This window comes from Sciurus carolinensis, chromosome 16 (assembly GCF_902686445.1).
Source record: "Sciurus carolinensis chromosome 16, mSciCar1.2, whole genome shotgun sequence".
Taxonomy (NCBI): Eukaryota; Metazoa; Chordata; class Mammalia; order Rodentia; family Sciuridae; genus Sciurus; species Sciurus carolinensis.
The window spans coordinates 118100-131286 of record NC_062228.1 but is presented as its reverse complement, the minus strand read 5'-3'; the positions used below and the strand labels follow the sequence as shown (position 1 = coordinate 131286).

The following is a 13187-nucleotide window of genomic DNA, read 5'->3' as shown; positions in this document are numbered from 1 at the left end:
ATGGCAGGCACGAGCTGATCACGTTCACGGATCTGCTGCTAACCAATCCCAGACAGTAGGGGGTGGAGATGAGCAGGCCAATCAGGGAGTTGCTGGGTAAGAACACATTTTTCAGTTTCCAGGGGAGAGTGGCAGTACAAAGAAGTCCGGGTAAACTGTTGGTGGACAGGCAGTGCCACCTATGAGGAAGAGGTTGTCATGAGGGTGCAGCCGCCATTAGGGTGCATCCCCTACAGGGTACAGTCAGTCAGTCTGGGGTCCCGGTGATAGGGCGCAGTCAGTTGGTCTGGGGGTCCTGGCGGCAGGGAGCAGTAAGTCTATGTGAGGGCCCCAGAGGCAGGGATGATCGGTTGGGCTGAGGGATCCTGGAGATGGGGCTCAGTCTGGCCAGGGGTCCTATGGGGCCTGGCTGTTGTCTCAAAATGGCCATAAATTTTTTTATATAGGGTCTTGCTAAGTTGCTTAGGGCCTCGCTAAGTTGTTTAGGCTGGCCTTGAATTTCTGATTCTCCTGTCTCAGCCTCCCAAGTAGCTGGGATCACAGATGTGTGCCACTGTGCCTGGATGAACCACATATTTTCTGAAAGTGCCTTTTTTCTCACTTAAAGCAAGGATTTAGGGCTGGGGAGATAGCTCAGTTGGTAGAGTGCTTGCTTAGCAAGCACAAGGCCCTGGGTTCAATCCCCAGCACCGCAAAAAAAAAACAAAAAAAAAAAAAAAACAAGGATTTAGGAGCAGTCTGAGACAGAGTCTGTATGTTTTCATGACATTCTGTCATAGTTCTCTTATCTGTGCAACTTGACAACATTTTATAATACAATTTTTATTTAATTATTCAGAGCTTTCACCTTAGCTTTTTAAAAAATATTTATATATATATATTTTTAGTAGTTGATAGACCTTTGTTTTATTCATTTATTTATATGTGGTGCTGAAAATTGAACCCATTGCCTCACACATGCTAGACATGTGCTCCACTACTGAGCCACAACCCCAGCCCCTCACCTTAGTTTTTGAAGAAACTTTTTCACTCCTATTTTGTTAGTTTATGTAATATCAAGTTATAAAGTTAAAACAAGTACAGCCCCTGTGGACAGGTTTGGGGTCAGATACAGCTGCCTCTTGGAAGGCCTGTGGCACAGCACAATGTGTGGGTGTGCAGCCAGAGAGTGGTGCATCCGGGGGTGCTGGTGTCGGCCTGGGTGTCTTAAGAGGAAGTAGTCCTGGCGAGGTTGATTGTTGGGTGTATGGAGGGCCAATCTGTCTGCTGGTGCCTTTGTGTGGTCATGGACCCTTTTAGGACCTGACAGAAGACTTGAATTCTTTTCCCAGCAAGATTTGTATCCTGTATAGTCACAGGACCTTCAAGTCATCTCTGCTTTCTGAACCAGGCTAGAAATTCCTGGTAGAGGTGGTGCTTAGATGACACTCAGACCCTTGTAGTAGCTTTTTGTTCCTCCAGCTCCTCCCTACAAATTGGGCACCACTGGACAGTTTGTTGTGATTAACATACAAAAAGGTCAGCAACCATGTGAACCAGGGGTTCCAACCAGGACACTGCACGTGTCTGTTTTACAGTTGGTGTGTCCAACCAGGACACTGGACGTGTCTGTTTTACAGTTGGTGTGTGTCCACCCAGGACACTGGACGTGTCTGTTTTACAGTTGGTGTGTGTCCACCCAGGACACTGGACGTGTCTGTTTTACAGTTGGTGTGTGTCCACCCAGGACACTGGACGTGTCTGTTTTACAGTTGGTGTGTGTCCAACCAGGACACTGGACGTGTCTGTTTTACAGTTGGTGTGTGTCCACCCAGGACACTGGACGTGTCTGTTTTACAGTTGGTGTGTCCAACCAGGACACTGGACGTGTCTGTTTTACAGTTGGTGTGTGTCCACCCAGGACACTGGACGTGTCTGTTTTACAGTTGGTGTGTGTCCAACCAGGACACTGGACGTGTCTGTTTTACAGTTGGTGTGTGTCCACCCAGGACACTGCACGTGTCTGTTTTACAGTTGGTGTGTGTCCACCCAGGACAGTGGACGTGTCTGTTTTACAGTTGGTGTGTCCAACCAGGACACTGGACGTGTCTGTTTTACAGTTGGTGTGTGTCCACCCAGGACACTGCACGTGTCTGTTTTACAGTTGGTGTGTGTCCAACCAGGACACTGCACGTGTCTGTTTTACAGTTGGTGTGTGTCCAACCAGGGCACTGGACGTGTCTGTTTTACAGTTGGTGTGTGTCCACCCAGGTACTGCACGTGTCTGTTTTACAGTTGGTGTGTGTCCACCCAGGACACTACACGTGTCTGTTTTACAGTTGGTGTGTGTCCACCCAGGACACTGGACGTGTCTGTTTTACAGTTGGTGTGTCCACCCAGGACACTGGACGTGTCTGTTTTACAGTTGGTGTGTGTCCAACCAGGACACTGGACGTGTCTGTTTTACAGTTGGTGTGTCCAACCAGGACACTGGACGTGTCTGTTTTACAGTTGGTGTGTGTCCAACCAGGACACTGGACGTGTCTGTTTTACAGTTGGTGTGTGTCCACCCAGGACACTGGACGTGTCTGTTTTACAGTTGGTGTGTGTCCACCCAGGACACTGGACGTGTCTGTTTTACAGTTGGTGTGTGTCCAACCAGGACACTACACGTGTCTGTTTTACAGTTGGTGTGTGTCCACCCAGGACAGTGGACGTGTCTGTTTTACAGTTGGTGTGTGTCCACCCAGGACAGTGGACGTGTCTGTTTTACAGTTGGTGTGTCCAACCAGGACACTGGACGTGTCTGTTTTACAGTTGGTATGTGTCCACCCAGGACACTGGACGTGTCTGTTTTACAGTTGGTGTGTGTCCAACCAGGACACTGGACGTGTCTGTTTTACAGTTGGTGTGTGTCCACCCAGGACACTGCACGTGTCTGTTTTACAGTTGGTGTGTTTCCAACCAGGACACTGGACGTGTCTGTTTTACAATTGGTGTGTGTCCACCCAGGACACTGCACGTGTCTGTTTTACAGTTGGTGTGTGTCCAACCAGGACACTACACGTGTCTGTTTTACAGTTGGTGTGTGTCCACCCAGGACACTGCACGTGTCTGTTTTACAGTTGGTGTGTGTCCAACCAGGACACTGGACGTGTCTGTTTTACAGTTGGTGTGTGTCCAACCAGGACACTGGACGTGTCTGTTTTACAGTTGGTGTGTGTCCAACCAGGACACTGCACGTGTCTGTTTTACAGTTGGTGTGTGTCCAACCAGGGCACTGGACGTGTCTATTTTACAGTTGGTGTGTGTCCACCCAGGACACTACACGTGTCTGTTTTACAGTTGGTGTGTGTCCACCCAGGACACTGCACGTGTCTGTTTTACAGTTGGTGTGTGTCCACCCAGGACACTGGACGTGTCTGTTTTACAGTTGGTGTGTGTCCACCCAGGACACTGCACGTGTCTGTTTTACAGTTGGTGTGTGTCCACCCAGGACACTGCACGTGTCTGTTTTACAGTTGGTGTGTGTCCACCCAGGACACTGGACGTGTCTGTTTTACAGTTGGTGTGTGTCCAACCAGGACACTACACGTGTCTGTTTTACAGTTGGTGTGTGTCCACCCAGGACACTGGACGTGTCTGTTTTACAGTTGGTGTGTGTCCACCCAGGACACTGGACGTGTCTGTTTTACAGTTGGTGTGTGTCCACCCAGGACACTGCACGTGTCTGTTTTACAGTTGGTGTGTGTCCAACCAGGACACTGGACGTGTCTGTTTTACAGTTGGTGTGTCCAACCAGGACACTGGACGTGTCTGTTTTACAGTTGGTGTGTGTCCACCCAGGACACTGGACGTGTCTGTTTTACAGTTGGTGTGTGTCCACCCAGGACACTGGACGTGTCTGTTTTACAGTTGGTGTGTGTCCACCCAGGACACTGGACGTGTCTGTTTTACAGTTGGTGTGTCCAACCAGGACACTGGACGTGTCTGTTTTACAGTTGGTGTGTGTCCACCCAGGACACTGGACGTGTCTGTTTTACAGTTGGTGTGTCCAACCAGGACACTACACGTGTCTGTTTTACAGTTGGTGTGTGTCCACCCAGGACACTGCACGTGTCTGTTTTACAGTTGGTGTGTGTCCACCCAGGACACTGGACGTGTCTGTTTTACAGTTGTTGTGTCCAACCAGGACACTGGACGTGTCTGTTTTACAGTTGGTGTGTGTCCACCCAGGACACTGGACGTGTCTGTTTTACAGTTGGTGTGTGTCCACCCAGGACACTGGACGTGTCTGTTTTACAGTTGGTGTGTCCAACCAGGACACTACACGTGTCTGTTTTACAGTTGGTGTGTGTCCACCCAGGACACTGCACGTGTCTGTTTTACAGTTGGTGTGTGTCCACCCAGGACACTGGACGTGTCTGTTTTACAGTTGGTGTGTCCAACCAGGACACTACACGTGTCTGTTTTACAGTTGGTGTGTCCAACCAGGACACTGCACGTGTCTGTTTTACAGTTGGTGTGTGTCCACCCAGGACACTGCACGTGTCTGTTTTACAGTTGGTGTGTGTCCACCCAGGACACTGGATGTGTCTGTTTTACAGTTGGTGTGTGTCCACCGAGGACACTGGACGTGTCTGTTTTACAGTTGGTGTGTGTCCAACCAGGACACTACACGTGTCTGTTTTACAGTTGGTGTGTGTCCAACCAGGACACTGGATGTGTCTGTTTTACAGTTGGTGTGTGTCCACCCAGGACACTGGACGTGTCTGTTTTACAGTTGGTGTGTGTCCAACCAGGACACTACACGTGTCTGTTTTACAGTTGGTGTGTGTCCACCCAGGACACTGCACGTGTCTGTTTTACAGTTGGTGTGTGTCCAACCAGGACACTGGACGTGTCTGTTTTACAGTTGGTGTGTCCAACCAGGACACTGCACGTGTCTGTTTTACAGTTGGTGTGTGTCCACCCAGGACACTGCACGTGTCTGTTTTACAGTTGGTGTGTGTCCACCCAGGACACTGGACGTGTCTGTTTTACAGTTGGTGTGTCCAACCAGGACACTGCACGTGTCTGTTTTACAGTTGGTGTGTCCAACCAGGACACTGGACGTGTCTGTTTTACAGTTGGTGTGTGTCCACCCAGGACACTGGACGTGTCTGTTTTACAGTTGGTGTGTGTCCACCCAGGACACTGGACGTGTCTGTTTTACAGTTGGTGTGTCCAACCAGGACACTGGACGTGTCTGTTTTACAGTTGGTGTGTGTCCAACCAGGACACTGGACGTGTCTGTTTTACAGTTGGTGTGTCCACCCAGGACACTGGACGTGTCTGTTTTACAGTTGGTGTGTGTCCACCCAGGACACTGCACGTGTCTGTTTTACAGTTGGTGTGTGTCCACCCAGGACACTGGACGTGTCTGTTTTACAGTTGGTGTGTGTCCAACCAGGACACTGCACGTGTCTGTTTTACAGTTGGTGTGTGTCCACCCAGGACACTGCACGTGTCTGTTTTACAGTTGGTGTGTGTCCACCCAGGACACTGGACGTGTCTGTTTTACAGTTGGTGTGTGTCCAACCAGGACACTGGACGTGTCTGTTTTACAGTTGGTGTGTCCAACCAGGACACTGGACGTGTCTGTTTTACAGTTGGTGTGTGTCCACCCAGGACACTGCACGTGTCTGTTTTACAGTTGGTGTGTGTCCACCCAGGACACTGGACGTGTCTGTTTTACAGTTGGTGTGTGTCCAACCAGGACACTGGACGTGTCTGTTTTACAGTTGGTGTGTGTCCACCCAGGACACTGGACGTGTCTGTTTTACAGTTGGTGTGTGTCCACCCAGGACACTGCACGTGTCTGTTTTACAGTTGGTGTGTGTCCACCCAGGACACTGGACGTGTCTGTTTTACAGTTGGTGTGTGTCCACCCAGGACACTGCACGTGTCTGTTTTACAGTTGGTGTGTGTCCACCCAGGACACTGCACGTGTCTGTTTTACAGTTGGTGTGTGTCCACCCAGGACACTGGACGTGTCTGTTTTACAGTTGGTGTGTGTCCAACCAGGACACTACACGTGTCTGTTTTACAGTTGGTGTGTGTCCACCCAGGACACTGGACGTGTCTGTTTTACAGTTGGTGTGTGTCCACCCAGGACACTGGACGTGTCTGTTTTACAGTTGGTGTGTGTCCACCCAGGACACTGCACGTGTCTGTTTTACAGTTGGTGTGTGTCCAACCAGGACACTGGACGTGTCTGTTTTACAGTTGGTGTGTCCAACCAGGACACTGGACGTGTCTGTTTTACAGTTGGTGTGTGTCCACCCAGGACACTGGACGTGTCTGTTTTACAGTTGGTGTGTGTCCACCCAGGACACTGGACGTGTCTGTTTTACAGTTGGTGTGTGTCCACCCAGGACACTGGACGTGTCTGTTTTACAGTTGGTGTGTCCAACCAGGACACTGGACGTGTCTGTTTTACAGTTGGTGTGTGTCCAACCAGGACACTGGACGTGTCTGTTTTACAGTTGGTGTGTCCAACCAGGACCCTGCACGTGTCTTTTTTACAGTTGGTGTGTGTCCACCCAGGACACTGGACGTGTCTGTTTTACAGTTGGTGTGTGTCCAACCAGGACACTGCACGTGTCTGTTTTATAGTTGGTGTGTGTCCACCCAGGACACTGGACGTGTCTGTTTTACAGTTGGTGTGTGTCCACCCAGGACACTGGACGTGTCTGTTTTACAGTTGGTGTGTGTCCACCCAGGACACTGCACGTGTCTGTTTTACAGTTGGTGTGTGTCCACCCAGGACACTGAACGTGTCTGTTTTACAGTTGGTGTGTCCAACCAGGACACTGCACGTGTCTGTTTTACAGTTGGTGTGTGTCCACCCAGGGCACTGGACGTGTCTGTTTTACAGTTGGTGTGTGTCCAACCAGGACACTGGACGTGTCTGTTTTACAGTTGGTGTGTGTCCACCCAGGACACTGGATGTGTCTGTTTTACAGTTGGTGTGTGTCCACCGAGGACACTGGACGTGTCTGTTTTACAGTTGGTGTGTGTCCAACCAGGACACTACACGTGTCTGTTTTACAGTTGGTGTGTGTCCAACCAGGACACTGGATGTGTCTGTTTTACAGTTGGTGTGTGTCCACCCAGGACACTGGACGTGTCTGTTTTACAGTTGGTGTGTGTCCAACCAGGACACTACACGTGTCTGTTTTACAGTTGGTGTGTGTCCACCCAGGACACTGGACGTGTCTGTTTTACAGTTGGTGTGTCCAACCAGGACACTACACGTGTCTGTTTTACAGTTGGTGTGTGTCCACCCAGGACACTGGACGTGTCTGTTTTACAGTTGGTGTGTGTCCACCCAGGACACTACACGTGTCTGTTTTACAGTTGGTGTGTCCAACCAGGACACTGGACGTGTCTGTTTTACAGTTGGTGTGTGTCCACCCAGGACACTGGACGTGTCTGTTTTACAGTTGGTGTGTGTCCACCCAGGACACTGGACGTGTCTGTTTTACAGTTGGTGTGTGTCCACCCAGGACACTGGACGTGTCTGTTTTACAGTTGGTGTGTGTCCACCCAGGACACTGGACCTGTCTGTTTTACAGTTGGTGTGTGTCCACCCAGGACACTGCACGTGTCTGTTTTACAGTTGGTGTGTGTCCACCCAGGACACTGGACGTGTCTGTTTTACAGTTGGTGTGTGTCCACCCAGGACACTGCACGTGTCTGTTTTACAGTTGGTGTGTGTCCACCCAGGACACTGGACGTGTCTGTTTTACAGTTGGTGTGTGTCCAACCAGGACACTGCACGTGTCTGTTTTACAGTTGGTGTGTGTCCACCCAGGACACTACACGTGTCTGTTTTACAGTTGGTGTGTGTCCACCCAGGACACTGGACGTGTCTGTTTTACAGTTGGTGTGTGTCCACCCAGGACACTGGACGTGTCTGTTTTACAGTTGGTGTGTGTCCACCCAGGACACTGCACGTGTCTGTTTTACAGTTGGTGTGTGTCCAACCAGGACACTGCACGTGTCTGTTTTACAGTTGGTGTGTGTCCAACCAGGACACTGGACGTGTCTGTTTTACAGTTGGTGTGTGTCCACCCAGGACACTGGACGTGTCTGTTTTACAGTTGGTGTGTGTCCACCCAGGACACTGGACGTGTCTGTTTTACAGTTGGTGTGTCCAACCAGGACACTGGACGTGTCTGTTTTACAGTTGGTGTGTGTCCACCCAGGACACTGGACGTGTCTGTTTTACAGTTGGTGTGTGTCCACCGAGGACACTGGACGTGTCTGTTTTACAGTTGGTGTGTGTCCACCCAGGACACTGGACGTGTCTGTTTTACAGTTGGTGTGTGTCCACCCAGGGCACTGGACGTGTCTGTTTTCCAGTTGGTGTGTGTGCACCCAGGGCACTGGACGTGTCTGTTTTACAGTTGGTGTGTGTCAAGGCTGGAAAGCATGTTGGTGTGGCAGGTGTAGAGTGGTTGCCCTCTGCTTCCTGGTGGAGCTTTACCAAGCAGCCACCCAGTTGTCATGCCTCTGGAGTGGATGTGTCTCACAATTACTTTATATAGTTTGTTTCGGGTGTTGGATTTACTGGGGAAAATATGTCTATTGAAAGGAGTGGGTAAAGGAGTCAGGTGCCAAGAGAGGCCTTTCACTCCAAGTATTGGTCTGCCTTCCTCAGCCGGGCTGGTCTCCTGTGAGAGGAACCCTCTGTCAGCCTGTGAGCTACGTTGTGGGCTATTTCCCCAAATTATCACTGCCTCCTGCTGGGAGACCGTCATGAAGAGTTGACTACACTTCCAACAGGTGTATATACTGAGCACACGAATAGAACATGGCATGCTGTGGATGTGTCCTGCCACTAGAATGTTCTTACACTAGCAGAATGTGTCATGAGACTGTGTCATGTTCCATGGGGTAAAGACCATCCATATCTGTGCCATGGAAAAGGAGTGCCGTGTGACTACATTTGGTGGGCCCGGGTCTCCACATCTTGTAGTGAAGTTTAACAGCTGGATGTGGTGACACACACCTGTAATCCAGTGACTCAGGAGGCTAAGGCAGGAGGATCACAAGTTCAAGAGCACCCTGGGCACCTTGTCTCAAAATAAAAATGGGCTAGGGTTGTGGTAGAGGATCCCTGGGTTCAGTCCCCAGTACCACAAAAAAAAAAACAAAAAAAGTGAAACAGTAAAGATCTAGTAGCAACCCAGCATTCTTGTTTCTGCTAATAGGGGTTGAACCCAGGGGCAGTTTACCACTGAGCCACATCCCCAGCCCTTTTTATTTTTTATTGTAAAACAGGGTCTCACTAAGTTGCTTAGGATCTTGTTAAGTTGCTGAGGCTGGCTTTGAACTTGTGATCCCTCCTGCCTTAGCTTCAAAATTCTGCTGCACCCTGCTGCAACCCAGCATTCTTGACTAGAAATGGAGCAGTTTATCCCCATTCTGTAAATCTCCTATCAGTTTTCAGACATAACTATAATCCATAAAATGAAAGTGGAGTTGTGCTACAGGACTGTGAATTGTTTTTTTTTTTTTTTTTTTTTTTTGCGGTGCTGGGGATTGAACCCAGGGCCTTGTGCGTGCAAGGCAAGGAAGCACTCTACTGACTGAGCTATCTCCCCAGCCCGCCGGTGTTTTGTTTTGATTCCAGTACTGGGGATCAAACCCAGGGTACTCTACCACTGAGCCATATCATTTTGATGTTGAGATAAGCTCTTCTTAAGTTGTTGAGGTTGGCCTTGAACTTGTGATTCCCTCTGCCTCAGCTGAGTTGCTGGGATTACAGGTGTGCCACTGCACCTGGTGTGAATTAATTTTAAAGTTTAAGCTAGTGTAGAAAAGGGCAAGTCATAGCAAGCAAGCACATTGAACACAAAGATGTTCAGCCTGAACACCTGGAGAAGTATCTTTAATACTGTGCCCTTGAGACCATCAAGGCCGCATGGCTAGATAGGACTCTCTGTAGGAACAATTTCAACCAGCTTTTGGCTGTGGTTCATTCCTGTGTGGGCATGAGAGCAGTTTGACCACACAGTAAGCATTAAGGCCTTTGACCCAGCAGGTCTGCACCTAGAGCTCTTCCTGCTGAAGGAACCCACTCTTCTGAGTTGGGTTGTGCAAGCTTTCATGTTCCATGTTACAAATTTCTCATCAGACTAAGTGGGAAATGGGGCTCATATGCCATCTGTTCCCTTTGAGAGCCACGTGTCCCTTTTTGTTGCAGGGAGCCATGCTCACAGGTCCACCCGGTACTGGCAAAACACTTCTTGCCAAAGCGACTGCAGGGGAAGCCAGTGTGCCCTTTATCACCGTGAATGGGTCTGAGTTCCTGGAAATGTTTGTCGGCGTTGGACCAGCAAGGGTAGGCAGAAGGGTGGTTAGCTTCAGAAGGTGCCCGTGCACTTCTTGACGAGGACTGGTCACTTTGTATAGCAACAGAGCGTGTGCAACCCTGGCAACGAACTGAATACACCCCACCTGTGAGGCGCATCAAGAACAGGGTCGAGGATGTACTTTCTTCCCAAGTAATAATATAGACTCTGAATTCCTGTTCCCATTCCAGGTTGGGGACATGTTTGCAATGGCCCGAAAAAACGCCCCTTGTATTTTATTCATTGATGAGATCGATGCAATTGGCAGGAAGCGAGGCCGTGGGCACCTTGGAGGCCAGAGCGAGCAGGAGAACATGCTAAACCAGATGCTCGTGGAGATGGATGGTGAGTGGACCCTGCAGCAGGAGGCCAGGCGGCCCTCCTCCAGCCTCTTGTTTCTGTAAGGGCCCTCTGTGGAAGAGAATCCCTGATACATCTGTTTTAAGGAAGGCTGCTCTCAGGCACAGATGGTGGAGATAGCCATGTTTGATCCATGCAGCGCCCCCACTGTGCAGGGGTAGAGTGAGGCAGTTGCATTCCTCCGGAAGAAGAGAAATTAGCTAGGGAGGACTAAGCAGATGAATGTCGGTCACACCCAGGATGGAGCAGAAATGTCCATGCTCCTCCTCTTCTGAGTCTTGTCTCCCTGGCTAGCTGGATGTGCCTTCACGGGAAACTAGGCATGTATGCCAGGTTTTTCTTTTTTGCGGTGCTGGGGATTGAACCCAGGGCCTTATGCTTGCTAGGCAAGCACTTTACCAACTAAGCTACATCCCCAGTGAATTTTTCTATTTCTTCTGTTTTGTTTTGTTGCAGAACTGGGGTACTCTACTACTGAGCTACATCCTCAGCCCTTTTTATTTTTTATTTTGAGCCAGGATCTCAGTAAGTTGCCCAGGCTGGCCTCAAATTTGTGATTCTCGTGCCTCAGCAGTTTGGGTTATAGGGTGGTCACTGCTCAGGTTATGTCTTTTTTTTTTTTTTTTTTTTTCTTTTGGAAAAGCTTTCATTGGATCTTTGGCTTCAAAGGGTTGAAGGGGTCATGTTGGGTCTGTAAGACTGCCCCTTACTTGATTTTTTTCAGTCACAAACTGAGTCTGCAGTTAAAGTCAAAACTGTTTCATCACAGTGAAAGTATGCATAGCAAAACCAACCAAAAGGGCCAGGTGTATTGGCCAGCCCTGTAATCCCAGGAGCTTGGGAGGCTGAGGCAGGAGGATTGTGAGTTCAAAGCCAACCTCAGCAATTTAGAGAGATTCTGTCTCAGATTTAAAAAGGACTGGAGATATGACTTAGTGGTTAAGTGCATTCGAGTTCAATCCCTAGTACCAAAAAAGGGAAAAAAAAAACCAAAAAACAAAAAACCACAACCCAGTGCCAACCAAGGGGGAAGATGCATAGGGCAGGTCTAAAGGAGGCCAGACACAACTTCCAGAGCCCTCCAGAATGACAGCATGTTGAAGTGCTGTTGACCAGGGAGCCCATGAGGGACTCAGCTCTAGGGTTTCACTGGGTGCTGGTCATGTCACCCTCTGCCTGGCACAGGTTGCTGTGGAGGAGGGTGGGCGTTCTGCATAGACCACATTGTTGTAGTTTGGGCGTAGGGAACTGTTTGCGCGTGTGTGGGGGGTGGGGGCCTGTTCCCAGAGTTGCATTCCCCCCTGGGGACTAACTTTTGGCCCAGATGGCCCTCTCTGAGGACATCAGTCAGGGCTGGGTGCCTGCTTTTCTCTGTAGGCCAGAATTGCTTCTGAGGTCTTCAGTGTCCAGCAGCAAATGTGCCCTCTTCTGGAGGGCTGGTCTGGAGAGGACCATGGGGAGGAGAGGGTGGACGACTCCCCATCATCAGTGCCCTTTTCTTTGGTTGACATCCCTGTTCTCTGCATCCCCTTGTCCCTGTGGTCCTGTGCTATCCTGCTGAGCATCACGTAGGGTTGGGCGTGGGGAACCAGGAATGAGTCCCAAGGAGAGTCCAGGTGGGGGACTTCCCGCAGTCCCGAGGTGGGCTGTGGGGCTTCATATAGCTGAGGCATGTCTGGCTTCCTGCTGACAGAGAGGCACACAGCTGACACAGGAGCAGGCAGAGTGCCAGGAGTCAGGGTGAGAAGCCTTTGCAAGTGATGCTACCCAGGAATCAGCTAAGGCCCTCACTCAGGTGGGGCCCTCACTCAGGTCAGGCCAGCCAACTGGGCAGGGTCTCCTGCCTGCCTGACGGCCCTCACAGTGGGGTGTGGAGTGTGCAAAGGGAAGCAGCATGGGGTTGGAGACATGCTGGCCTGGGCCTTCCTCTGGCTCACCTGGTTCTCTGTCCAGGGTTCAACTCTACCACCAATGTGGTGGTACTGGCTGGCACCAACCGCCCTGACATCCTTGATCCAGCCCTGACGCGACCCGGCCGGTTTGACCGCCAGATTTACCTTGGTGAGTTGCTTAGGTACTTGGGATTGGTCCTCAGCCTGGGGTTAAAAGTTGGGGTAGATCGTTCACTGCATATTTGGAAACAATTTCAATGGGGATCCTTAAGTAATACAACATTTTGAAAACATGGAAATGCTCTAGTACCATGTGTTTCTGCTGGGTCCTAATTCTGTCAGAAAGTCACTGCAGTGCTTGTAGGTGGGCATCATGTAGTAGATTTGTATTCTCCAGCTTTTGTTTTTGTACCATATTATGAAAAAAGATTGTTTAGAAGACAAGAGTTACCCCTTGCCCTTCACCCTGACAACCCACCATCTTCGTCTTCCCCAACACTTTCCCACTGGGACACTAGTTCTCTGTGGGTGCCTGCTGCCCAGGCAGTGCTTA

At 50.0% G+C, this 13187-nt stretch overlaps 1 protein-coding gene and 1 non-coding gene across 2 annotated transcripts in view; one reads left to right on the top strand and one right to left on the bottom strand.

Annotated features, from left to right (window-relative positions):
* Nucleotides 1-13187, top strand: part of LOC124966576 (AFG3-like protein 1) — a 38736-nt gene that overhangs the window by 17942 nt on the left and 7607 nt on the right. Inside the window, 3 exon segments of the mRNA XM_047527948.1 lie at nucleotides 10235-10372; nucleotides 10574-10727; nucleotides 12696-12803. Coding sequence (XP_047383904.1) covers nucleotides 10235-10372; nucleotides 10574-10727; nucleotides 12696-12803 — 400 coding nt within the window.
* Trnaa-agc (transfer RNA alanine (anticodon AGC)) lies at nucleotides 11087-11160 on the bottom strand. Its single transcript has one exon. It is a non-coding gene; the product is annotated as a tRNA-Ala (tRNA).